At 42.9% G+C, this 27,259-nt stretch overlaps 1 protein-coding gene across 2 annotated transcripts in view; it reads left to right on the plus strand.

The window, feature by feature from the left end:
• The first annotated feature begins 9,269 nt into the window (after window positions 1-9,269).
• Window positions 9,270-27,259, plus strand: part of SLC22A16 (solute carrier family 22 member 16) — a 35,243-nt gene continuing 17,253 nt past the window's right edge. For both annotated transcript variants that reach the window (XM_061427586.1, XM_061427587.1), the window contains exons 1-4: window positions 9,270-9,421; window positions 14,421-14,900; window positions 18,583-18,700; window positions 23,939-24,470. In XM_061427586.1, the coding sequence (XP_061283570.1) occupies window positions 9,369-9,421; window positions 14,421-14,900; window positions 18,583-18,700; window positions 23,939-24,470 (1,183 nt within the window). In that variant the 5' untranslated portion in view covers window positions 9,270-9,368. The remainder of the gene's footprint in view (window positions 9,422-14,420; window positions 14,901-18,582; window positions 18,701-23,938; window positions 24,471-27,259) is intronic.

The following is a 27,259-nucleotide window of genomic DNA, read 5'->3' on the forward strand; positions in this document are numbered from 1 at the left end:
GGAGCCTGGTAGGCTGCAGTCCATGGGGTCGTGAACAGTTGGACACGACTGAGCGACTTCACTTTCACTTTTCACTTTCATGCATTGGAGAAAGAAATGGCAACCCACTCCAGTGTTCTTGCCTTGAGAATCCCAGGGACGGGGGAGCCTGGTGGGCTGCCGTCTATGGGGTCACACAGAGTCGGACACGACTGAAGCGACTTAGCAGCAGCAGCAGCAGCAGTTACAGCTTACAGTGCTTGCAGCTGCAGCAACTTCCTGATCTCTGGGCTGCAACTATGGTGGTGTGACCTTGAAACAAATATTCAGGTTGTGGCCCCTGACTTCTCCTCCAGCCCTTCCAACAATATTGAAAGTATACAGTCCCTTTTATTGTATCCCTCTCTTCTTGAAATACGTAGAGAGGTTTCTGTTTCCAGCACTAACTTCTGCTCAATACATGTAATATATTTAAAACAAGCATATTAAAGTTAGTTTTAAATGTTAGTCAATTTAAAGTTTATTTTAAAATATGTTTATAAAATTATGATATATAGATAAACGGTCACTAATGGCTGTATACTAAAGAAAGGACTTGGAGCTTCATTTTATTGTCATCAAGAATCTGACATCGAGCAGCAGCTGAGCTGTGTCCTGAAGAATTCATTGATTTGGCCAGAAAGTGGGGTGCTGGGGTGAGGTCAGCTTGGACATATACATTTGGGAGTCATTAGTATTAAGTTTTGAAAACCAGAAGACTAGATCATGGGTTTGCAAATCCATGCAAACTTTTTTCTGTAAAGGGCCAGATAGTAAATATTTTAGGCTTTGTGGGCCAGTCTGTCACAACTACTTAGGTCAGCCATTGTAGTTTGAAAGTAGTTATAGATAATCTGAATGAATGAATGTGACTATGTTCCAATAAAAGTTCATTTGTATAAGCAGGTGGCAGGCCAGATTTAGCCTGTGTGCTATAGCTTACCAGCTCTTGGACAACACGATGCTACTCGGGAAAGTGTAAAAAGAGACAAGAGAGCTCAGAGTCCTGGGGTTCTCCAACACTTAGGGAAAATTGAAAGAGGAAAATCAAGAGGTTAGGATGGCATACATGCAAAGGAAGATGTTTCAAGAAGGACAATATGATACTGTGGTGCTAGTAAACATTCTGAAAGATTTTGAAATGCCCTCTCAAAAAAAAAAAAAAAAAGAATATTTGTTTAATACCCTTTCTTAGGGTTATCTTCATATTTCATAGTATTTGACCTTTTTATAACTTTGTAAGTTGTCAAAAACTAATAATGCAATAATTCTTGTTCATAGAAATGAATTGTTTCCTGTGGAAAGTATTGATAGTGTTGGTGGTAATGGTGAAATGCATTTACTCTTTGGATAGACCATTTCTGCATCTATTTGTAACTTGTTATAGCATTCCTTATTGCTTTAAAACATGGACTTTATTGAATTCCTCTTTGAACTGATTGTAATATCTTATTAATGTTCTTATTAAATAATGAGTAAAATAAGATCATTGATAAGTGTTCATTGTATATTTGTATGTGATCCATGGTTTTAATAACTTTTTTAGCAGTGGAGATTGGGTAAAATAAAGATTGAAAATTGACCATTGAATTTGTCAACACAGGTCATGGCGACTTTAATAAGTTACTTTGGAGGAAGGAGTAGTAAAAGATTGGAGTAGATTGCATAAAACTGTAAAAATAAAGACATAGGCACAGGGAAAATAAATAGACCAATGGAACAGACTTAGAGATTACAGAATAAACCCAAAGGTGAATAGAAACTTTATAGATGACAGAGGTGGAAATGTAGTGAAAAGGATGGAGTTTGTTCAATAAATGGCGCTGGGACAATATTTTACCAGTATGGAGAAGCCAAAATTGAAACTTCGTGTGTGTGCTAAGTGGCTCTAGTTGTGTCCAACTCTTTGCAACCCTATAGACCATAGCCCACCAGGCTCCTCTGTACACAGGAGAACTGAATCTTTACCTCAAATCAAATAATCTGTTCTAGTGGCTTTAAGCCTTACATAAGAAAAGCCAAAGGCTAAAACTTTCAGAAGAAAATAGAATATTTTTTGATTTCATGGTAAAGCCAAAAATTTAAAACCAGGTGCAAAATCACAAGCTATAAAGGAAAATATTTATGAATTTGACTTCATTAAAATAAAAAATACCACTTCTGATCACCAAAAAACCATAAAGAGATCGAAAATACACTTATTTCCAGTGCTTAACTGACAAAGGTATCTGGACTATGCAAAGAACTCTTACAAATCAAAATAAATAAAATGAATCTGGTAGGAAAATGCACAAAAATATGAATAGGCAATTCTCAGGAAAGAAAATCCAAATGATCAATGAACATATGAAAAGATGTACAACCTCAGTACTAATAGAGGAAATGCAGATTAAAACGGCAGTGCAATACCATTTCACATCTCTGAAACTGACTAATATTTAAGAGTTTGATGAGCCAAGTATTGGTAAAGAAAGGTACAGGGAAATTACAAATTTTATACTCTTCTGATTGGAAGTCAAGTTGGTGAAACAACTTTGGAGAGCAATTTGGCAATAGTTGCTAGTTGATGCATGTACTTCACTACACAACTCCATTCCTAAGAATATACTTTGGAAAAACTCCAGTATATGCACATAGGGACTCTTTACAGCAGCATTTCTATAGTAAAAAATCAGAATACAATCTGCAAGTCCATCAATTAGAAAACTGTTAAGTAAATTGTAATCTGTTGGAACAATGGAGTACTAAATAGCAAAGAAAAAGAAATGGACTAGTTGTTGTTTAGTCATTAAGTTGTGTTTGACTCTTTTGCAACCCCATGGACTGTAGCTCACCAGGCTTCTCTGTCCATAGGATTTTCCAGGCAAGAATACTGGAGTGGGTTGCCATTTCCTTCTTCAGGGGATCTTCCTGACCCAGGGTTCTAACCTGAGTTTTCTGCATGGACAGGTGGATTCTTTATCAATGAGCCACCAGAGAAGCCCACATTCGGGTAACCAAGTTGGTATTTGCAGAGTTGGAGAATTAGATGTTGGTATGAGGAAAACACCCACACATTTCATGTCAGAAGTGTTCTATGATATATAGAAAACTATAAAACACTGATGAAAGAAATCAAAGATGACACAAATAGATGGAGAAAATACCATGTTCATGGATCGGAAGAATCAATATAGTGAAAATGAGTATACTACCCAAAGCAATCTATAGATTCAATGCAATCCCTATCAAGCTACCAATGGTATTTTTCACAGAACAAGAGGGCAATGGCACCCCACTCCAGTACTGTTGCCTGGAAAATCCCATGGATGGAGGAGCCTGGTAGGCTGCAGTCCATGGGGTCGCAAAGAGTCGGACACGACTGAGCAACTTCACTTTCACTTTCTACTTTCCACTTTCATGCATTGGAGAAGGAAATGGCAACCCACTCCAGTGTTCTTGCCTGGAGAATCCCTTGGACGGAGAAGCCTGGTAGGCTGCAGTCCATGGGGTCACACAGAGTCGGACATGATTGAAGCGACTTAGCAATTAGAACAAATAATTTCCATAATTTGTGTGGAAACACAAAAAAACCTTGAATAGCCAAAGCAATCTTGAGAAAGAAGAATGGAATGGGAGGAATCAACCTGCCTGACTTCAGACAATACTACAAATCTACAGTCATCAAGACAGTATGGTAGTGGCACAAAGATAGAAATATAGATCAATGAAGCAAAATAGAAAGCCCAGAGATGAATGCCAGCACCTGCGGACACCTTATCTTTGACAAAGGAGGCAAAAATATACAATGAAGTATAGACAATCACTTTAGCAAGTGGTGCTGGGAAAAGTGGTCAACTACCTGTAAAAGAATGAAACTAGAACACTTTCTAACACCATGCACAAAAATAAACTCAAAATGGATTATAGATCTAAATGTAAAACCAGAAACTATAAAACTTCTAGAGGAAAACATAGGCAGAACACTCTCTGACATAATCACAGCAAGATCCTCTATGACCCACCTCCCAGAGTAATGGAAATAAAAGCAAAAATAAACAAATGAGACCTAATTAAACTTAAAAGCTTTTACACAATGAAGGAAACTATAAGCAAGGTGAAAAGACAGCCTTCAGAATGGGAGAAAATAATAGCAAATGAAACAACTGACAAAGAGTTAATCTCAAAAATATACAAGCAGCTCATGCAGCTCAATACCAGAAAAACAAATGACCCAATCAAAAAATGGGCCAAAGAACTAAATAGACATTTCTTCAAAGAAGACATAAAGATGGCTAACAAACACATGAAAAGATGTTTAACATCACTCACTACCAGAGAAATGCAAATCAAAACCACAATGAGGTATCATCTCATGCTGGTCAGAATGGCTGCCATCAAAAAGTCTACAAACAATAAATGCTGGAGAGGATGTGGAGAAAGGGAACCCTTTTACACTATTGGTGGGAATGCAAACTAGTACAGCCACTATGGAGAACAGTGTGGAGATTCCTTAAAAAACTGGAAATAGAACTGCCTTATAACAAGCATGACCATCCCCATGGAATAGACCATACCCTTGGAAAAGAAATGTGAAAAAGCAAAATGGCTGTCTGGGGAGGCCTTACAAATAGCTGTGAAAAGAAGAGAAGCGAAAAGCAAAGGAGAAAACGAAAGATATAAGCATCTGAATGCAGAGTTCCAAAGAAGAGCAAGGAGAGATAAGAAAGCCTTCCTCAGTGATCAATGCAAAGAAATAGAGGAAAACAACAGAATGGGAAAGACTAGAGATCTCTTCAAGAGAATTAGAGATACCAAGGGAACATTTCATGCAAAGATGGGTACAATAAAGGACAGAAATGGTATGGACCTAACAGAAGCAGAAGATATTAAGAAGAGATGGCAAGAATACACAGGAGAACTGTACAAAAAAGATCTTCACGACCCAGATAATCACGATGGTGTGATCACTGACCTAGAGCCAGACATCCTGGAATGTGAAGTCAAGTGGGCCTTAGAAAGCATCACTATGAACAAAGCTAGTGAAAGTGATGGAATTCCAGTTGAGCTATTTCAAATCCTAAAGGATGATGCTGTGAAAGTGCTGCACTCAATATGTCAGCAAATTTGGAAAACTCAGCAGTGGCCACAGGACTGGAAAAGGTCAGTTTTCATTCCAATCCCAAAGAAAGGCAATGCCAAAGACTGCTCAAACTACCGCACAATTGCACTCATCTCACACGCTAGTAAAGCAATGCTCAAAATTCTCCAAGCCAGACTTCAGCAATATGTGAACTATGAACTTCCAGATGTTCAAGCTGGTTTTAGAAAAGGCAGAGGAACCAGAGATCAAATTGCCAACATCTGCTGGATCATGGAAAAAGCAAGAGAGTTCCAGAAAAACATCTATTTCTGCTTTACTGACTATGCCAAAGCCTTTGACTATGTGGATCACAATAAACTGTGGAAAATTCTGAAAGAGATGGGAATACCAGACCCCCTGACCTGCCTCTTGAGAAACCTGTATGCAGGTCAGGAAGCAACAGTTAGAACTGGACATGGAACAACAGACTGGTTCCAAATAGGAATAGGAGTATGTCAAGGCTGTATATTGTCACCCTGCTTATTTAACTTCTATGCAGAGTAAATCATCAGAAACACTGGGCTGGAAGAAGCACAAGCTGGAATCAAGATTGCTGGGAGAAATATCAATAACCTCAGATATGCAGATGACATCACCCTTATGGCAGAAAGTGAAGAGGAACTTAAAAGCCTCTTGTTGAAAGTGAAAGAGGAGAGTGAAAAAGTTGGCTTGAAGCTCAACATTCAGAAAACTAAGATCACAGCATCTGGTCCCATCGATTCATGGGAAATAGATGGGGAAACAGTGGAAACAGTGTCAGACTTTTTTTTTTTTTGGCTCCAAAATCACTGCAGATGGTGATTGCAGCCATGAAATTAAAAGACGCTTACTCCTTGGAAGGAAAGTTATGACCAACCTAGATAGCATATAAAAAGCAGAGACATTACTTTGCCAACAAAGGTCTATCTAGTCAAGGCTATGGTTTTTCCAGTGGTCATGTGTGGATGTGAGAGTTGGACTGTGAAGAAAGCTGAGCACCGAAGAATTGGTGCTTTTGAACTATGGTGTTGGAGAAGACTCTTGAGAGTCCCTTGGACTGCAAGGATATCCAACCAGTCCATCCTAAAGGAGATCAGTCCTGGGTGTTCATTGGAAGGACTGATGCTAAAGCTGAAACTCCAATACTTTGGCCACCTCATGCGAAGAGTTGACTCATTGGAAAAGAATCTGATGCTGGGAGGGATTGGGGGTAAGAGGAGAAGGGGATGATAGAGGATGAGATGGCTGGATTGCATCATCGATTTGATGGACATGAGTTTGAGTGAACTCCAGGAGTTGGTGATGGACAGGGAGGCCTGGCATGCTGCGATTCATGGGGTGGCAAAGAGTCAACTGAGCGACTGAACTGAACTGACTGATGACCCAGCAATCCCACTGCTGGGCATACACACTGAGGAAACCAGAATTGAAAGAGACATGTGTACCCCAGTGTTCATTGCAGCACTGTTTACAATAGCTAGGACATGGAAGCAACTTAGATGTCCATCGACAGATGAGTAGATAAGAAAGTTGTGGTACATATACACAATGGAATATTACTCAGCTATTAAAAAGAATGCATTTGAGTCAGTTCTAATGAAGTGGATGAAACTGGAGCCTATTACACAGAGTGAAGTAAGTCAGAAAGAAAAACACCAATACAATATATTAATGCACATACGTGGAATTTAGAAAGATGGTAACAATGATCCTAAGTGCAAGACAGCAAAGGAGACAAAGATATAAAAAACAGTCTTTTGGACTCTGTGGGAGAAGGCAAGTGTGGGATGATTTGAGAGAATTGCATTGAAACATGTATATCACCATATGTAAAATAGATGACCAGTCCAAGTTTGATGCATGAAATAGGGTACTCAAAGCTGGTGCACTGGGATAACCCAGAAGGATGGGATAGGGAGGGAGGTAGAGGAGAGTTCGGGACAGGGGAATACATGTACACCCATGGCTGATTCATGTTGATGTGTGGCAAAAACCACCACAATACTGTAAAGTAATTAGCCTCCAATTAAAATAAATAAATTAATTTAAAAAAGAGAAGTGTTCTATGGGCAGAAACAGATCATAATACTTTCTATTCCTGGTTTGTTGAGTGTTTTTATTATGAAAGGGTGTTCGGGTTTTTGCCAAATTCTAATTTTTTTGGTATCTATTGAGATGATTATATGGTTTTTCCTTTTTAGTTTGTCATTATGGTGAATTTTATTGATTGATTTTTCAGATGTTAAATGACTCTTGCTTTCTTGGGGTAAACCTTACTTGGTCATGATGTATTGTCTTTTTTATATAAAGATGCATTCAATTTGCTAAAATTTTGTTAAGAATATTTTATATCTATGCTCATGAGGTATATTGGTTTGTAGTTTTCTTATGTCCTGCCTGGTTCTGGTATCAGGGTAATAGAATGAGTTGGGAAGTATTCCCTACTCTTCAGTTTTCTTGAAGAGTATGTGTGTGCTGAATAAGTATTGTTTCTTTCTTAAATGTCTGGGCCTGGGGTTTTCTTTGTGGGGAGTTTTAAATTATTTATTTATTCATTTTTGCCTGTGCTGGGTCTTGGCTGCAGCACATGGGCTTTCCCTAGTTGGAGTGCAAGGTCTCCAGAGCGCGAGGGCTCAGTAGCTGAGTCTTAGCTGTGGCTTAGCCCCACGGCATGTGGGATCTTAGTTCTCCTACCAGGGGACTGAATCCATGTCTCCTGCTGCTGCTGCTGCTAAGTCACTTCAGTTGTGTCCGACTCTGTGTGACCCCAGAGACGGCAGCCCACCAGGCTCCTCCGTCCCTGGGATTCTCCAGGCAAGAACGCTGGAGTGGGTTGCCATTTCCTTCTCCAATGCATGAAAGTGAAAAGTGAAAGTGAAGTCACTCAGTTGTGTCCGACTCTTAGCGACCCCATGGACTGCAGCCCACCAGGCTCCTCCGTCCATGGGATTTTCCAGGCTAAGAGTATTGGAGTGGGGTGCCATTGCCTCATGTCTCCTGCATTGGAAGGCAAATTCTCAACCACTGGACCACCAGAGAAGTCCCTGAAGGAAGGTTTTCAACTACACATACAATTTCTTTAATAAATACAGAGCTGTTTTGGTTATCTTTTTTTTTTTTTTTCTTGAGTGGGTGTTTGTAGTTTGTGTCCTTCTAGGAATTTGTTCTTTTTATCTGTGTTGTGCTATTTCTATTTGCTGTAATCAGAACAGCAGAGCTATTTCCCCATAGTTCTCCTTGCCCCCAACCCCCCATATCTTTTCCAGGTAAATCTCCTATTGGTGCTTTGAAACAATATAGGGTCTTGACTGGGCCCTGTGGTTCCCATCTTTCCCTCCTAGGGTCAGCTTTTGCCCAAACTTCTCACTCTGTCCTCCTCTCCCCACCACTTGAACCTCCCAAGCAACCTTTGCAAGCTTAAGACTTTCTGGTTAGCAAGAATCTACCCAATTATAAAAAAAATCCATTCCAAATTGCTTATTATTTAATGGATTAATCATTCCAGTAGTATTTGCATTTCAAAAGAAAATAGAATTATTCATAGCAAAAATAAATCTTTAATGGTGTTATTTCCGGCTCTGTGGCAAGTAGGTGAGGGAAGTACTTTGGGTGATGGGCTTTCCTCTCTTTCTAGTGTAAGTTGGCTCTTTTCGCTATTCTTTTTGTTTCTACCCAGGGAGTTCCCTTTGCCCTTCGGTTATGACAAGATGTTTCACACAGTTCTGCAAGATCCTGCCACTTCTCAGGGTCATCAGAATCCATTCTTTGTGCTCTGCTCTTGTAGGCCCCAAACGGGTGGACTTCTCTAAGAAAACGATGTTTGTGCCCAAGAGTGGAGTCTGCGTTCCCCACCTTGGGCTGCCGGGCGGACCACCCTTCCCAGGCACCGGCGCGCCTCTCGAGAGCGGCGACCGAAACAGACGCGGTGTTAAGGGTCTGATGGGGCGGCGGGGAGGGCGCGGGAAGTGGCGGGTCTGGGGATGGGCGCACCGTGCCACCGCGGGCTCCGGGAGCACGGCGCGCCGCGCAAGAGGCTGCGGCGGCGGGGACTCGCTAGAGGGGAAGACAGAGGAACAGAGCCTGGCCCCGCGCGCGGCTCGAGCCCTTTGACGCGCGGGAGACGCCAAAGCCGGGGCGGGCGGGCCGGCGGGGGCCGGGCGGGGCGGGGCAGGGCACCGCTGTGCCCGCAGTCCCCGGCACTAGGCGAGCTTGGCGCGTCCCGCTTCGGAGCGTGGTGCACGGCGGCACCATGGGGTCCAGCAACTTGGAGCTGATTTTTGACAGCGTGGGGCACTTCGGCAGGTAGGGAGATGGGGTAGGGGTGGAGAGGGAGGACGGTGCCGGGGGAGCCGGAGCCACGTGGGTGGAGGCGCCTGTGGGGTCTGTTTCTTTCCGTTGCGGTGGGGTTCTTGCGCGCGCAGAGCTCGCGATCCGAACACATCTCCCCACCCCTCCTTTCCGGGAAAAGTCCGGAGGCCTGGGTCTTGATTCTTGGTCCCGGACCAGGGCCAGTTCGAGATCCTCTCGAACTCTGGCGGCCGGACGCCCCCAGAGCGAGCCGCGGGCGCTGGGGGCTCGCTTCGGGAGTGGTGTGTGCGGGGTCCCCCGGCGCGCCCTCTGCCGGTGCCGGAGTCCGAAGCCCCGGCTGCAGAAGCCAGGTCACAGGAGGAACGCCTGTTCTTGGCAGCTCATTTCTCTTATCTGCCATATGGGCTCCTCTTTCACTTCCCCAGACGGCTGCTGTCCCGCCCCAACCCGTGGTAGAGTCTCCTTCAGTGCCTGGCAGGTATTGAATTGCTCTAGGAACAACCGTTTAAAGTTTGTTCGTTCTTTTTCTGTGTGTGTGTGTGTGTGTGTGTGTGTGTTCGATTTATGGAAACCTAGTATGTGCCAACTACACAGTGCGGAATCTTACAAAGGGGTGGGGGTGAATCCTTATTTTAATGATTGGGAAACTGAGGCTGGGTCAAGGACCCACAGCTACTGCAGGGTGGGACCTAGGTTTGACCTTTGTATGATTGTCACCCTCTTTTCATTTGTCAAATTAATTAAAAAAATTTAAAGTGTATTCATTCATTTATTTATTCATTCATTCTTGGAATACTACTTTGACCCAGAACGTTTTGGGAGAAGGGGTAGCTGGGCGAGGAGCCATAGAAAGTGTGGATCCAGAGGTTTGGGGCTCAGTCTGAATCCTGGCCTGCCACTCACTGCTAAGGTGACCCTGGGAATACTGTGTCTCAGTTTCCTATGCACAAAGTGAGAATTATAATCATTCCTGCCTTTAGCTCCCTTCCAGGCTCGTGATGAAGAGCTGATGCTGTGCTGTTCTCCAGGGTGAAAAGTTGCACAGATGTTGGTTATGATTCCCAGTGTCCACAAGAAAAGAATGGTGAAGCAGGCCGGGAAGGGGCAGGAGGCCCCAACTCTCCCCTACTTCCTCCTGATACCTGCATTATTGAATGTTCAGTTGTGCCCGGCTCTGTCCTAAGTTTTTTGTACATGTTACCTTCTTTTACCTTCACCGCAGCCCTTTGAGACTAGTGGTAATCACTCTCATTTTACACATGAGGAAACCAGGTCTTGCACCTAAATCACAAATCTTAGTAGCAGAGCAGAATTCGATGTCGTTGGATGTCCATTGGCCTCCGCAGCCCATGCTGTCAACTAGATGCTCTCCTGAGTGCAACCCTGGGATTCAGCCAGGTCCTTCATTTATTATCTCATCTTATCTTCCTTGAAGCAGAATAGCATAGGGATTACAAAATCAGCTCTGGGAATGGATGTCCAAGTTCCAATCCTGGCTTACCACGTATTAACTATATGGTCTTGCGCATTTGACTTACCACTTCCTCATCTGTAAAATGGGGGTAATGATAGTACTACACATGTTTGTTATAAGGACTCCACATGCAGCTCTCATTTCATCCTCATGATAACCTTAAGAGGTAGTAGTTACTAATACCATTCTTTCCCCATGTATTTTAGGGATTAATCACCATACTCAGGAGCTGTAACAAAGAGACCCCTCAATTGGATTTTGTTTCTGGTAACTGTCCAGGGCAGTTGTGCTCCATGGTGTCATCCAGGGACCCAAGTGGGTGAGGCAACTCCACCATCCACAGCATGTGGGGCCGCTGCTCCGTGTCCTCACCCACATGGTCAGATGTGGCTCCGTGTGGTGGGAGAAAGGGAGAATGGGTCTGGGGAGACAGCTCTTAGCCAGTCACAGTAGAGTATGCAAATCTTATCATTCTGTAAGTTATCAATAAATCATGACTATTATTGTTACCTGAGTCCCCATTCTGGTAGGAAAGGTAGATTGGGAAAGCTACTTATAGGAAGGAAAAGGGTAACATGTCAATGCTTATAGCAAAAGGTGAAAATAGTGTGACCATATCATAGCAGCCCATATTTTCTCTGGCATTCACTCTCATTGGTCTCTTTATTGTCTATAAATAGAGAGGGAGGTTATCGTGTATTGTTATCTAGTCTTAAGGAAACCTAGCGACAGTGTTAAGTAGAAAGCCCTAATTGTCTCTCATTTCTCACTGGTCATTTCTAAGGTGAGGAAACACTGTCCAAATCACCTTTAAAAGAGGAAAGCAGGACACCTAAGAAGAATTACGTGTTGTTCAATACAAAATACAAGTTTGTATTGAAGTTACAAACTCTCCACGGTTTAAGCCCCATGTCAGAGGGAATTGAGGAAACTGAGATTCAGGAATAGTGTTGAGGGAACTAAGAGCCTGGATCTTTGAGTTATCTTGGAATAAAGACAGAGAGAGTTTAAAATTTCAGAGTTGGAATGATGAGCCTGTGGCTGACTTAGATGTATGGATATAGGTGGTGGTTTTTTTTTTTTTTCAGTCAGTATATGACCCTTTACCCACTCCAGTGTTCTTGCCCGGAGAATCCCAGGGACGGCGGAGCCTGGTAGGCTGCCGTCTATGGGGTCGCACAGAGTCGGACATGACTGAAGTGACTTAGCAGCAGCATATGACCCTTTTAGGCTCTTTTTTGACTTCATCTTATGAACATCATAGTATCTAACACTTACACGTACATAAAGGGTAAGGATCTTGCCCAAAAGACCCAGGTGGTAAGTAACCGGAGACAAGCTTCAAACCTTGGTAGTCTGGTTCTGGAGTCCATACTGTTAACCACAGTGGTATAATACTAGTTATGTTTTACTGTGGGCTACCCAGGTAGTGCTAGTGTTAAAGAACTTGCCTGCCAATGTAGGAGACATAAGAGATGCAGGTTCAATCCCTAGGTGGGGAAGATACTGAAGGAGGGTGTGGAAGCCCACTCCAGTATTCTTGCCTAGAGAATCCCCATGGACAGAGGAGCCTGGCAGGCTACGGTCCATGGGGTCACAAAGAGTTAGACACGACTGAAGCGATTTAGCACATACACAGGCATGTTCTATTATATAGAATGATATCAATCTAGGACTGAATGTAATTTTTTTTACCTGTCACCCAGATAGCATAGGTCTGTTTCCTGGAGGTTCTGGTCATCTTTCTTTTACTTACCTCTGGTTTTCCTGTCTATTCTTTTTCCATTAGTGTTTCTCTTGGCTGTGGGCATAGTGATGTGTTGTGTCTAAGTCTGTTGTTCTGAAGGAGCCTTGGGCTGGGTAGACACTTGGTGGACAGCAATCTTTATAAGGGAGAAAATGATTTGTTAGAATGCTAGACACCTAAGGAAGTAGGATTTTCTTTTTTTTAGGAAGTTATCCCTGTGACTTCCCTGGTGGCTCAGGTGGTAAAGAATCCTCCTGCAACGCAGGAGACCTGGGCTTGATCCCTGGGTCGGGAAAATCCCCTGGAGAAGGGAATGGCAACCCACTCTAGTACTCTTGCCTGGAAAATTCCATGGACAGAGGAGCCTTGTGGGCTACAGTCCATGGAGTCACAAAGAGTCAAACATGACCGAGAGACTAAGCAGAGCACATCCTTGTGACAGGAAAAGGGAAATTTGAACTGAAAGTGTACTTAAGACCTTCTCAGCACCTGTGGGCGGGGCAGAGAAGACAGATCCTAGCTTCAGAGGCCTGCCAGGGGAGGTGCTCTGTTGGGGGGACTGGGTGTGAATGGAGAACGTGAATAGAGAACTCGTGCAGCTCTGTGGAAAAAACTAGTGACTACCATGGGGTTCAGGCTGGCTGGGGAAGGAATGAGGCCAGGAAGGTGGCAGTAAACCAGAGAAGCTGGTGGGCGCCAAAGGCTGGAGCCCCGAAGAGTGCCGGGGATGGGGCCAATGGGAGGGGCTCGGGAGCTGGGAGGATGGGAAGCTGTGGTCAGACAATGTGAGTTTTGCAGCAGGGAAGCCTCTCCAGGTGATGAGACTACTTAGGTACCAAACCTAAACGCCTCCAGGGGCAGGCAGGTAAACTTCACAAAAACAAAACAAACTTCACACACAAAAAAATCTGTTTGCTCTTTGTGGGGACTGTGTCGAGTTTGAGCACTGGAATTTGTGAAGTGGGGAGGAGTTGAAGTATAAAAATGTATGTCATATATGATGTATGTTACCTTCTCAGTCATATTCATAGGGTTGTCGTTATGGGATGCCTCTTAGGTCCCTAACAGGATTTGGTTGCAAATGGTGATTGTAGCCATGAAATTAGAAGACGCTTACTCCTTGGAAGGAAAGTTATGACCAACCTAGACAGCATATTAAAAAGCAGAGACATTACTTTGTCAACAAAGGTCTGTCTAGTCAAGGCTATGGTTTTTCCAGTGGTCATGTATGGATGTGAGAGTTGGACTGCAAAGAAAGCTGAGCACCGAAGAATTGATGCTTTTGAACTGTGGTGTTGGAGAAGACTCTTGAGAGTCCCTTGGACTGCAAGGAGATCCAACTAGTCCATTCTAAAGGAGATCGTCCTAGGTGTTCTTTGGAAGGAATGATGCTAAAGCTGAAACTCCAGTACTTTGGCCACCTCATGCGAAGAGTTGACTCATTGGAAAAGACTCTGATGCTGGGAGGGATGGTGGGCAGGAGGAAAAGGGGAGGACAGAGGATGAGATGGCTGGATGGCATCACCGACTCAGTGGACGTGAGTTTGAGTGAACTCCGGGAGTTGGTGATGGACAGTGAGGCCTGGCATGCTGTGATTCATGGCGTCGCAGAGAGTCGGACATGACTGAGCGACTGAACTGAACTGAACTGATTCCTTTATTCAAGCTAAGCATAATGGAGACCCTTCTCCGTTTTTGCCTATGTGTGTGTGTGTGTGTTTTAGCCCATAGGTCAGCTATAATAACTTGTTTCTTTTCCTCTCTCTTTGCAGATACCAAATATTCCTCTATTTTATATGTGCCTTCCAGAATATCTCTTGTGGTATCCACTACTTGGCTTCTGTGTTCTTGTCAGTGTCCCCCCAGCATACCTGTAGGCCCCCAGGCAATGTGAGTCAGGTTCTTTTCCAAGACCTCTCTACTTGGCAGTTGGAGGACATCTGGACCCAGTTCTCCGTAGGCCGTGAGGATCGCATTCTCGTGCAGCTGCAGGATGGGGAGATCTGGGAGCTTACCAGCTGTCAGAGGTTCCGGAGGGATGACCAGTCGAGCCTGGACTATGAGTACAGCGGCCAGAAGAGCAGCTTCCCTTGCTTGGATGGCTACATCTACGACAGAAGCAAGTGGCTCAGCACTGTGGTGACCCAGTGGGACCTGGTGTGTAACCGAGAGTGGTTTGGAAGGCTGATCCAGCCCACGTTTATGTTTGGAGTCCTGCTGGGAGCAGTGATCTTTGGCTACCTCTCCGACAGGTAATGTGAAGTCTTTTGTATTGTTTCATCCATCCATCAGTGTAGGGTTTGTTTTCTCATCTCATTGTCTTAGGGGACAGGGAATTATGTTCAAAACTTTAGTCATTTTCATACTTCCTATCTAAATACGTACTTCTTTGCTGATCTGGTATTTAGGGACACAAAATAACATTAAGGGGATGGGTTCTGAAGACAGTCCACCTGTGTTCTGCTATTAGCTGTGGACCTTCGCTCATTGCCTGACCTGCATTTCAGAATCTTGTGTGTAAGCTGGCAATGAAAATAACAATACTCATCTCAGAGGGTTATTGCAAAATTAACACAGAAAAAGTACCTTGGACATATAACCACTCAGTAGCTACTGGTTATTACTTTGAACATTTTTTCTTTAAATAGACTTGCTTTTTAGGAGGATAGTCTGGCCTTATGCAGTGATGTCTATGAAATTTTGTGATGTAGCAACCAAATTTTTAAAAAATATACTTTAAAATGAACATATAGCTCTTAAAATAAGGCAGAGTTCGTCTGTGTATGGACATGGACCACACTTTTAGTGCCTGTCCCAGAGCACAGAGATAAACTTATTTATTTGACACCATAGTTGTGAATTTTACAGGCATGTCCTGGGCACTGGGAACCTAAATACAACTGATTAGGTCGGAAATCCCTGCCCTCAGTGTGTGCTAGTCACATGGGACCAACAAACATGTCGAAAGAAAAATTGTAGGGCTTTGTTGTGTCTGGGGCCATATTAGAAGCGAAGGCCATGGAGACAAGACTGCTGCTGCTAAGTCGCTTCAGTCGTGTCCAACTCTGTGTGACCCTGTAGACGGCAGCCCACCAGGCTCCGCCGTCCCTGGGATTCTCCAGGCAAGAACGCTGGAGTGGATTGCCACTTCCTTCTCCAATGCAGGAAAGTGAAAAGTGAAAGTGAAGTCGCTCAGTCGCTCATAGCCTTAGCGACCCCATGGACTGCAGCCCACCAGACTCCTCCGTCCATGGATTTTCCAGGCAAGAGTACTGCAGTGGGGTGCCATCGCCTTCTCCACTGTGGAAGCCTAAAGGGAGGAGGACCCAGGTCTTTCCCCCCACCTCCCACATCCCCTTCAGGAGATGGGGTTTGAATAATGAAATTGCAACAGAAGTGGAGTCTATTAGTAAAATAGTTATTATTTGGTGACTGAAGTTACCATTTCAGTTTTTAAGAATCTTCTGCTTCATAAACTTCCTGGGAAGGATGGAAGTTGGGTTGTCAGTGGGGAGAGGAGCAAAACGGGAGTCAAGGAGATAGATAGTCCCTTTTGGAAAGTCCATCAGTGAAGGAAATGCAAGATGCAAGGTGGCTACAGGAATGATGGGGATCCAGAGAAGGTTCTTGTCTTTGGCTAGAAGAGACTTCAACTGAAAGGGAGGAATCAGAGGAGTAATTGGTAGAAGTAATTGGTAGAATAAGGCCTCAGAGGAGATGGGAAGAGACATGATCCAATACAAAGATTGCAGAATGTATTTGAAGAGAAAAGGGTGTGTGTCTCTGGACAGGAGGGAAGGAAAAAAGGCTGCAGGCAGCAGCAGGTCTTGTTGGCAGCTGGGCAGAGCAGGAAATTGCAGAGCTTTCTCTTTGATGTTCTCTGTTCTCTGCTCACCATCAAGAGAGTTGCTCATCTGTTACAGAGAACAAAAACGTTGTGGGTAGAAGAGGGATGGATGAAAATAGTTTAAAATGACATTCAGGGCTCAAATGAGATTGGGAAACCTTTATATGTAGGGCCAACAATCCCTGCTAGTGCCCGTGGGAGCAGAGCAGGCTGAGGCTGTGAATTTGACAGTTTCCAATTTGCTTACATACTCTCTGCCACAATGGGCAAACCTTTTGCTTGAAATCTCAGGACTGTATTCTTTTGCCTTAAAATGATCTGTCAGGGACTTCTTACAGGGAGAAAATATTTGCAAATCATATAGCTAAAGACAGTCCAGTATCTAGGATACATAAAATACTCTTAAAACTCAACAATAAAAACACCAATAACCCAATTCAAAAATGGACAAATGATTTGGATGGATATTTTGCCAAAGAATATATACAGATGGCCAATAAGCACATATAAAAATGTTCAACATCAATAACCATTAGGGAAATGTAAATCAATACTATAGTGAGATACCCCTGGTCACTAGAATGGCTGTAATCAAAAAGATAGTTAATAACAAGTGTTGTCAGTAACAAGTATGGATATGGAGAAATTGGTGGGATGGTAGAATTAGGGCAGCCACCCTGGAAAACAGTTTGGCAGCTCCTCAAAAAATTAAACATAAAGTTAGCATATGACCCAGCAATTCCACCCCTAGGTACATATCCAGGAGAATTGAAAACATAACTTGACATAAAATCTTGTTCACAAATGTTCATGGCAGCATTATTCCCTATAGCCAAAAAAGTGGAAACAATGTCCAAATGTCCATCTAGGGATGAATGGATGAACAAAACATGGTATAGCCATGCAATGGAATATTGTGTGTTAGTTGCTCAGTCGTGTCTGACTCTTTTGTGATCCCGTGGACTGTAGATCACCAGGCTTCTCTGTCCATGGAATTCTCCAGGCAAGAATACAGGAGTGGGTTGCCATTCCCTTCTCCAATGGAATGTTATTGAGTCATAAAAAGGAATGAAGTACAGTAACATGGATGAACTTTGAAAGCATAATAAAATAAGCCAGGTCTTATAGTGTGCAATTCCATTTATATAGAATGTCCAGAAGAGGCAACTCTATAAAGACAGAAAGTAGATTGTGACTGTCAGGGGACAGAGGGAACAGAGAATAAAAAATGATGATTCCTGGGTGCAGAGTTTCTTTTTGGAGGGATGAAAATGTCTTGGAACTAGATAGTAATGAGTTGCACAACTCTGTGAATCTACTAAAAAGCCGCTGAATTGTATACTTTAAAACTGTGGTCCCCAGCCTTTTTGACATCAGGGACTGGTTTCATGGAAGACAATTTTCCCATGGACCAGGGAAGGTGGGGGACGGTTTCAGGATGATTCAAGTGCATTATGTTTATTGTGCACTTTATTTCTATTCTAATGCTGCTGCCGATCTGATCTGACAGGAGGTACAGGTCTGCGGCCTGAAGGTTGAGGATCCCTGCTTTAAAAGACTGGATTTTATATCATGTGAATTACATCTCACTTTTTAAATCTGCAGGCATGTAATTGTTATTTGTTTGCTTTTTAAAGAAGGAAATACCCTTCCCAATTATGAAAATATAGGGCAAATAGGCAACTTATTCTACTAGCAGAATGTTGATAGACTTCTGTTTTTAGAGGGACTTGTTAAGAGTTGCCTCCCCCTTGGTGGGCAGAGCCAGCCCAGCAGGGAAGATGACCCAGCAGGTAACAGAGCATGTCCTGACAGGGAAAGGACAGATCTTCCCTCTCCTTGGTCCTTTGGGGACCACCCAGAGTGATCGTGTGTGTATATTCGCAGCTCAGATGGAGACTTGGCCACTGAAAAACTGGCCTTTTGAAAAAATTGTGTGTTAACTCATGATTTACCCAAAGTAAATAAGTCAAATACATAAGCTACTGAAAATATAGGTAAAATTTATCTTTCTTGAATTAGAGTGGATGTTTTAAACTGTTGCAGCCACACCTTGCTCCTTCCACTGTGTGATTCTTATTTTTCAGGGCAGGAAGACGACTTGTTTTGTGGGCCTCAAGCACCGGTGTATTTTTGTTTGGCATAGCGGCGGCATTCACATTTGATTATTACAGCTTCATAGTCGCACGCTTTCTTCTTGCTATCGTGAGTTGGGTTGTTGTTGGGGTTTCTGTTTGTTTGTTTGTTTTTGCCTCTTTAATTCCACTGCAGTATTTTTATATTAAACCTTAACTCTCTTAGTTGTGCTGATTGAGAATCTAGTGAGATAGAGATCAAGGACTAATCTTTGTTCACTGCCCAAGTCTTTCTGTAGAACATTAGTGCCCTGGAGAAGGCAATGGCACCCCACTCCAGTACTCTTGCCTGGAAAATCCCATGGATGGAGGAGCCTGGTAGGCTGCAGTCCATGGGGTCACTGAGGGTCAGACACGACTGAGCAACTTCACTTTCACTTTTCACTTTCATGCCTTGGAGAAGGAAATGGCAACCCACTCCAGTGCTCTTGCCTGGAGAATCCCAGGGACAGGGGAGCCTGGTGGGCTGCCGTCTCTGGGGTCGCACAGAGTCGGACACGACTGAAGTGACTTAGCAGCAGCAGCAGCATGCTTAGAATGGAAGCTGTTAAATGAAAAATTGTTGCTTAGCAGGCTGAAACATTTCATTTGACTCTGTGATCCACATTCTGTGCCTGACATGTGATCCACATTCCACCATTACTAGCAGCAGGGATCTGTGAGACATCACTTCCAGTTGGCATTTTACTGGGGATTCTGGCCAACTGTTGTTGTTGTTTAGTTGCTCAGTCGTGTTCAACTCTTTTGCAACTCCATGGACTATAGCCCACCAGACTCCTCTGTCCATGAGAATCCCATGGATTCTCCAGGCAAGAATACTGGAGTGGATTGCCATTTCCTCCTCCAGGGGATCTTCTTGACCTAGGGATCAAACCCTCGTCTCCTGCATTGGCAGGCGTATTTTTTACCTCTGAGCCACTAGGGAAGCCCATTCTAGCCAATACTGTAAGGCAAAAGATAGAGAAGAGACAGGGAAAACAAGAGGAAGAGAGGAAAGCACAAGGGGACAGAAAGAAAAAAAGTCATTGTTTATACCCACTACAAATAATAGCTACCAATTATTTTACTTCTGAGCAGTTATGTCAGTCTAAATGTATGCATGAGCCAAACAGACAGTTAAGGCATATTGTTAAGAATGTCATTTGTATAATGTGCAGGAAGGGTGAAAACAAAGCTTCAGACCTTTTTGTTCTGGGGAACAGGAGAGGACAGTGGAAAGGGCATGTGTTTGAATTCCAGCATTGTCATATATTGGCTTCTCGGCTGTGTGACCTTGGGCAAATGCCTTATCCTCTTTGAACCTTAACTTCTGATCTGTAAACTGTAGAAAAGAATACCTATTTCACTGGGTTGTTACCAGGACTCACTTGAGATTCAGGGAAATGTCTGCAGTTCAGTACCTGGCATGGAGTAAAGCTGACTGTTGCTGGAAGTGGACCAGGGAGTTTCCACACTCAGCGAGGCTTCCGGACAGGCTCCACACTACCTCACAGCAGCAACAGCGATTCTCTTTGGAGGTCACTGTTCAAGGATAACAGAGTGAAGTTTTCTCTTCTGGAGGAGCTTGTGATCTTGCTGAACACAGAGCAGGGCATGCATCCCCTCTCACCGGAGCAGATGACCTAAGGGTGTGGGGAGAAGCCAAGGACTTCAACCTCAGAAGAAGAGGTCACTGTGCCCCCTCCAAGGGCAATGTGGTATATTCTCTTTTGGAGTCCTCATCAACAGCTAGGAGGGGCCCCTAAGAAGCCACACTTAGATGGTCAAGGATAGAAGGATGCATTAAAAACAATTTAGGAGATTCGAAGGTGTTGTATCTTTAAAAAGTGTAATATTTTGGGGAATGCAGAGAGTTTTTAACACAAGAGATAACAACCAGCAGTTCTGTCTCCACTAAGGACAGAATAAGAGGAAATGACTCTGTAGCTGCAGGGTGAGGTTTGATAATAGACCTTCTGGTGGGAATGATTGTACAGCAGAGGCAAAGATAGGTCTTGAGAGAGTGTGGAGTCCTCTTTTGGAATAATTAAGAGAATAATTCTAAAATCTTCTTGGTCTTGCGAAATACCTTGAGTTGATTTCCAGAGCCAAGAAAATCAGACAGCCACCCATAGAATAAATACTTCTGTAAAATGTGGTATTAATTTTCTGTGGCTCTTTCCTTTGGTTTTTATGGGAAATATATTTGTGATGCAATTCTGATTAGGGAAGATGCAGGCAGATTCATTTACTCAGCATATTTATTGATCTACCTACAGTCATGCTAAGTAAACCTGACCAGGATGTTTCAATAACCCTATAGTGTAGCAGGAAGGCAAGATGCTGACGGACCATTGTAAAAAATCCATACAGTGTTGACAGTAAGGACCAGCAGTGGGGGGAGGGGCTCCACACAGTGGGGGATGGGATGGGGAGTCTAGAGAGTCAGGGTCTTTTTAGTCTGAGGGATAGGTGAGAGAAGAACCTTATAGGCAGAGGGAGTAGCAAGTGAGAAGGCCCAGAGATGTGAAGGAACTGAAGGTCTACATACCAGGAGAATAGAGAGGAGGTGAAATGCACGGTGAGGCTGAAGGAGAGAGAGCTGACTAGGCAGACCTTGTAAGATGACAAAGGGTTTGCCTGGTTTCCTAAAGGTAATGCGAATCCTCTGAAGGGGTTCGGTGAATTCAGTGGTGAAGTGGTCATTCTGACTGCTGTGTCGGAGGTGAGGTCAGGGTAGATGTGAGGAATTGAGTATTATTACTGGAGGTGACAGGTGCAAATGGGATCAAGGAGTCTTTCGGAATTATTCAGGCAGTTGTGCATAGATTGTTTGAACCCAGTGACAGAAGTAACTGGTAAAAGTGGGAGGGAACTCCGAAAGAACTGGCCTTGAAAAAAATATCTTGAGGACTGATGTTATAGCTTACCTTAGTGAGGAATTAAAGGGGAAATTTGTAGTGTTTGAAGGTTTAAATTTACCAAACCACTGGATTCTTCGATATGGGAAGCCTCATTATCAGGCTTCATTATCTGAGTCTTGCAATTACAAGGTTGCATGGGGAAATAAAAGCTCAAAATGTGCAACTGACCATTCATACAGTCATCCCTATCAAGCACCTCTCTGCTTACTGCTACTGGGCTAACCTCTTTCCAACTCTGATGCAAAATGAAATTGCAGATCTTACAAAAGATGCTAAGCTACAAAGAGTCTTTGAAAGCAGTGGGAGAAAACTGCCTGAATGCTACACAGATCCCTTGACCAACTGGGACCTGGTAGAGATAGACCAATTAACTTTTGAAGAAATGATATCCATAAAGATAATGACAAGACAAGCCTTCAAAAGAGTATGATTTGAATATCAAAGGATTAAGAGAGGACTTTGGGGAAGTCAGTGGTACCCCAGAATAATTTTTCAAAAATTAATTTTATGATTTAATTTATATTAATAAAAGTCAAATGTGAAATAATTTTGTAGAACTTCTAGTCCTTTCACCACCACCCTCCTCCACAAAAAAAATCCATTTGTTTCATTCTTTGTTTATTCCCTGAGTAGTCACATAGTGTTATTATAATCTGAATTTTGTTAAATTTAATATAGGCCTGCTTTTAAAATAAAGTTTTTCCTCCATTCTTTTTAATGTTCTAAAATGCATATTATATTATTTACCATCATAACTATTTTAAGTATTTACAGTTCAGTGATATTAAATACATTCATACTGTTGTACAACCATCCCCACCATCCAACTCCAGAATTCTTTTTGTCTTGCAAATCTGAAAGTCTATATTCATTAAACAGTAGCTCCCCATACTCCTTTCCCCGCCACCCCCTAGCAACCACCATTCTACTTTCTGTCTCTGTGAATTTGACTACTCTAGATACTAGGCCTGATATAAATGGAATCATACAATATTTGTCTTTTTGTGATTAGCTTATTTCACTTAGTGTAATGTCCTCAAAGTTAATTCATGTTGGAGCATATGTCAGAATATTCTTTTCTTAAAGCTAAATAATACTCCATTGTGTATTATCTATTCATCTGTTGATGGATTGCTGTTGATGGGAGCTTGGATTGCTTCCGTATTTTAGCTACTGTGAATAATGCTGTTATGAACATAAGTGTAAAAATATTTCTTTGAGATCCCACTTTAAATTCTTTTGGGTATATTCCCAAAATGGGATTTCTGGATCATAAGGCAATTATATTTTTAGTTTTTTGAGGACTCTCCATACTGTTTTCCATAGTGGTTGTACCATTTTACATTTCTGCCAACAGTGCATAAGGGTTCTGATTTCTCCATATCCTCACCAACACTTACTTTATTTTATTTTATACTAGCCATCCTAATGTCCATGAGGTGGCATATCAAATCATGATTTTGATTTGCATTTAACCTAATGATTAGTGATGCTGAGCATCTTTTCGTTGCTTAATGGCCATTCCTGTATTTTCTTTGGAGGAATCCAAGCCCATTGTTGAATTTGATTGTTTGTTTGGTTAGCAGATATTTGGTCCTATCCAAACCATCCATAAGACATTTGGTCCATGCCAAAAGGTAGTTGATATCTGATCTTATCCAAAACCATTTGGCTTGGACCAAATATACTTATAGGTCTTTTGGGTAGGACCAAATTTCCAGGACCTTTTGGTGTGGACTGAATGTTTTATGAATGTTTCTGACAGGACCAAATATCATGTAAGGTTTTGTTTTATTGTTGAGTTTTAGAAGTTCTCTGTGTATTCTGGATATTAGTCTCTTATCAGATATATGATTTGCACATCTCTTGTTCCATAAGTTGCCTTTTCACTCCACTGGTAGTGTCTTTTGATGCAAAGACGTTTTGAATTTCCCCGAAGTCCAATTTGTCTGTTTGTTGTTGTTGTTGTTGCATGTCAAAATGAAATTTTAATCAAATCTTTTTTCTTCTCACTAATTACTATATAAATGGTTTTTTCCCATTTAGAATTTAGGATTTAATAAAAAAGGCTCTTCTATGTATAGATAAATTAATACACATATTTGCAGGGACCTGAGATGTAAATTCACACTGTAAAGGAAATGAAGCAAAAGGCAGTGTCTAACATTTATAGCACACAAAACCACTCAAGCTTTGCCTTTTGCAGTAGACAGGGTGTGGGGAGATGAGAGGACACGTTTAAAGAAGAAGGATGGATTGGATTAAATTCCATTGTATGAATGTGATATGGGTTTCAGAAAACAAAGCTTTCTTTTCTTTCTGGTGTGATTTGTAGAGGGTCAAACTCCTTAGTAGTTATGTGTGTGACCTTAAATCTGGCCCACCCTCCCTGCTTTGTTTTGCAGTCTGGAAGTGGCTATCTCGTGGTGGTGTTTGTCTATGTGACAGAATTTGTCGGCATGAAGTCTCGGACGTGGGCGTCCATCCACTTGCATTCCTTTTTTGCTTTTGGAACCATGGTGGTGGCTTTGACGGGCTACTTCGTCAGGACCTGGTGGATCTATCAGATAGTCCTCTCCTCCGTGACTGTCCCCTTTGTCTTGTGCTGTTGGATGCTCCCAGAGACACCTTTTTGGCTTATCTCAGGGGGAAAATATGAAGAAGCACAAAAAGTAATTGATACGATGGCCAAGTGGAATAGGACGAGACCCTGTAAACTGTCAGAAATTTTGTCACTGGATCACGATGGTTCTGCTGGTAATAAGCCCTCTCAAGTTGAGAAGCACACCCTGTCAGAACTGTTTTATGACTGGAGTATTGGAACAAGGACACTTATTCTTTGGCTGATTTGGTTCACAGGGTGTTTGGGGTTCTACACCTTCTCCTTGAATTCTGTTCATTTGGGAGGCAGTGAATATTTAAATCTCTTCCTTATGGGTAAGTGGTTAAACTATATTAAGTGTAGCTGCGAAGTGAAATTTCTACCAAGTTTTGAGAGTGTTTCTATTGTCTTTATTTCTACCAGGAACAACACTGCCGGCTATGTCATTATGGTCTTTTTTAGTATTTTGTGTGTGTGTGTGTGTGTGTGTGTGTGAGTAGCTCAGTCATGTCCGACTCTTTGCGACCCCATGGACTGTAGCCCTCCAGATACCTCTGTCCAGAATTTTCCAGGCAAGAATACTGGAGTGGGCAACCATTCCTTCTCCAGGAGATCTTCCTGACCCAGGGATTGAACCTAGGTCTCCTGCACTGCAGACAAATTCTTTACCATCTGAGACACCAGGGAAGCCCCTTTTAGTGTTACACAGGTATATATTTTCTTTTAAAAAAATGCAAAATTGAAGACTTGAGTCCCTCCTTCCTTTCCTGCCTCTTCTTGCTTACTTCCTTCCTTTAAGCCCATTGCCATCCCAGAACTGTAGTTCAGAGGTACCTTCTATAACCTTTGGCCTGTACTTTCAGATTTCTTTTTATGCATCTCCATACATTTGTACAGATAAATGTTTTATATTTTAACATAAATGAGATTATTCACTACATATTGTTCTTTGCAAGTTTCATTCCTTTTAAAATTCAACATGTCTTGGAGATCTTCTGGCATCTTTCTACCTTCTAATTTAGGAATTTTAGTCAGTAAAATAACCTAAACATGTGCAACTGTAGTTTATGATGTCATGCTTCTTTTAATTCAGTGGCGGGTTAAAATAGCTCTGAAGCTGTGATAGCCTGAGCTGAGTGTGACTCCTAACCAAATTCACACCAGACATGAGAGAATTATCAGAAATGCATTTGTGCAGCTGGTTATTTCTGTGTAGGCTACTTGCATTTGATATCATCCCCAGAAAAGTTTGCTTTAAAATTGTTATACATAAATATCATCCTTTCTCATTAAAGTGCTCTGATGAGACACCTGTTTTTGTTGATTCTAGCACAAAGAAATTATAAGTCATTTTAAGAAAAAGAACTACTCTTTTTTGAGAGGGGACAGACCAACAAGTTTATAAAAGGAGCCCATCTTGACTTCAAACACATTTTATGAACAAGTGAACGCATTCTATGTGTCAGTTTGACAAACAGGGATTGAACCCGGGTCTCCCGCATTGTAGGCAGACGCTTTCCCATCTGAGCCACCAGGGAAGCCCAGTATTTCTAGAACAGAGCAGCAAATGGTAGCAGAATCAGGTGGGGTGGGGTGTGACATCGGGAAGTTTAGGAATGCTGGGGTTTTAGATCTTTATGATATAGTCTGTTCAATTTGATGGAGATGTATCACTTCTCAAGGAAACAGGCAATCTCATAAATATAAAAATGTTTCCAAGACAAATAGCATTGTTTTATAGCCACTGGGCTTCCCCGATGGCTCAGGAGTAAAAAAACCTACCGACAATGCAGGAGACGGGGGTTTGATCCCTGGGTCGGGAAGATCCCCTGGAGGAGAGTATGGCAACCCACTCCAGTATTCTTGCCTGGAGAATCCCATGGACAGAGGAGCCTGGTGGGCTACAGTCTACGGGGTTGCAAAGAGTCAGACAGGACTGAAGTGACTGAGCACGCACATAGTCTCTACTGCCTTTGCTTTTTTCATGTCATGACCCTTGCCAGTAGCCCTCTGCTTGTCAAGCTCTTCTAGTCAGTACTTTTGTGCTGTGCAAATTTTGAAGAAGTTTTCAGCTCCTGAGATGGTCAGGGGATTTCAGTTCAGGTTTTGTGCTACTTGCAGGTGATGAATGCTACAGTAGCCTCAGGACACACGTTTGGGGTTATATGGAGATAGGATCAGAATGGGGTCTGAGTGATTAGAGAGATTATACATTATAAAAGTGAAGAAAATAATGGCACATTGTCCTAATCCCAGAAGGGTTCATTGGTTGCACCATTTCTAGCCCATAGTCAAGTCAAAAATATAGACGCGGCATCTCTACAACAACTCAAGAAGAATCAAGGTGAAATATACTTGACAAGGTCTCTTCAGCTTTCCCAGTAGCTGTGCAGCTTTGCTGCTGCTGCTGCTAAGTCGCTTCAGTCGTGTCCGACTCTGTGTGACCCCATAGACGGCAGCCCACCAGATTCCCCATCCCTGGGATTCTCCAGGCAAGAACTGGAGTGGGTTGCCATTTCCTTCTCCAATGCATGAAAGTGAAAAGTGAAAGGGAAGTCGCTCAGTCGTGTCCGACTCTTAGCGACCTCATGGACTGCAGCCTACCAGGCTCCTCTGTCCATGGGATTTTCCAGGCAAGAGTGCTGGAGTGGGGTGCCATTGCCTAGGCTCCAGGAATTCAACTGGTGGCCTTGCACACAGTGCTGGAGAGAGGAGAGCCCTGAGTCAGACGTGGAGGGAATCACACATGAGGGAGGGAGGTGGCAGGAAAGGCTTGGCTCCCAAAGACCAGTCCCTGAGCTGTCACTTACTCATTTGGCTCAAGTCATTTAGTGTTGGGAATGATTGAAGGTGGGAGGAGAAGGGGATGACAGAGGATGAGATGGTTGGATGGCATCACCAACTTAATGGACATGAGTTTGAGTAAGCTCCAGCAGTTGGTGATGGACAGGGAAGCCTGGCATGCTGCAGTCCATGGGGTTGCAAAGAGTTGGACAAAACTGAGCGACTGAACTTGGAGAAGGCAATGGCACCCCACTCCAGTACTCTTGCCTGGAAAATCCCATGGATGGAGGAGCCTGGAAGGCTGCAGTCCATGGGGTCGCTGAGGGTCGGACATGACTGA

This window comes from Bos javanicus, chromosome 9 (assembly GCF_032452875.1).
Source record: "Bos javanicus breed banteng chromosome 9, ARS-OSU_banteng_1.0, whole genome shotgun sequence".
In the NCBI taxonomy this organism is placed as follows: domain Eukaryota; kingdom Metazoa; phylum Chordata; class Mammalia; order Artiodactyla; family Bovidae; genus Bos; species Bos javanicus.